Genomic DNA, 276 nt, shown 5'->3' with positions numbered 1-276 from the left:
TCAGATGGCAGAAAGGCGGATGACCCTGAACTCGGTGAGCAGGGCCACGCAGAGGAAGGCCAGGTAGTAGAGGATGAGGCAGACGCCGTACGCCTTCCCCAGCTGGAAGCACTGCGCCGGCACCGCCACAAAGGAGAACACCAGGCTCAGCCCCAGGGCTCCGGCGAGGATCCACACCAGGAGGCTGTCGGGCTCCAGCTGCCGGAGAGATGGGGAGTGACCCCAGGGTCCTGCCACCAGCCTGACCCCCGCCACCGCCCCGCTGCCCCCTCACCT

At 67.8% G+C, this 276-nt stretch overlaps 1 protein-coding gene across 1 annotated transcript in view; it reads right to left on the bottom strand.

Annotated features, from left to right (window-relative positions):
* The window catches only part of SLC8B1 (solute carrier family 8 (sodium/lithium/calcium exchanger), member B1), a gene marked incomplete at its 5' end in the record, with an annotated part of 1,877 nt that continues 1,601 nt past the window's right edge, over positions 1-276 (bottom strand). The window contains 1 exon segment of the mRNA XM_010088177.1: positions 1-241. Coding sequence (XP_010086479.1) covers positions 1-241 — 241 coding nt within the window.

The sequence above is a fragment of the Pterocles gutturalis genome, unplaced genomic scaffold, assembly GCF_000699245.1.
Source record: "Pterocles gutturalis isolate BGI_N339 unplaced genomic scaffold, ASM69924v1 scaffold3037, whole genome shotgun sequence".
Taxonomy (NCBI): domain Eukaryota; kingdom Metazoa; phylum Chordata; class Aves; order Pterocliformes; family Pteroclidae; genus Pterocles; species Pterocles gutturalis.
This window is presented reverse-complemented; position numbering and strand designations above follow the sequence as displayed.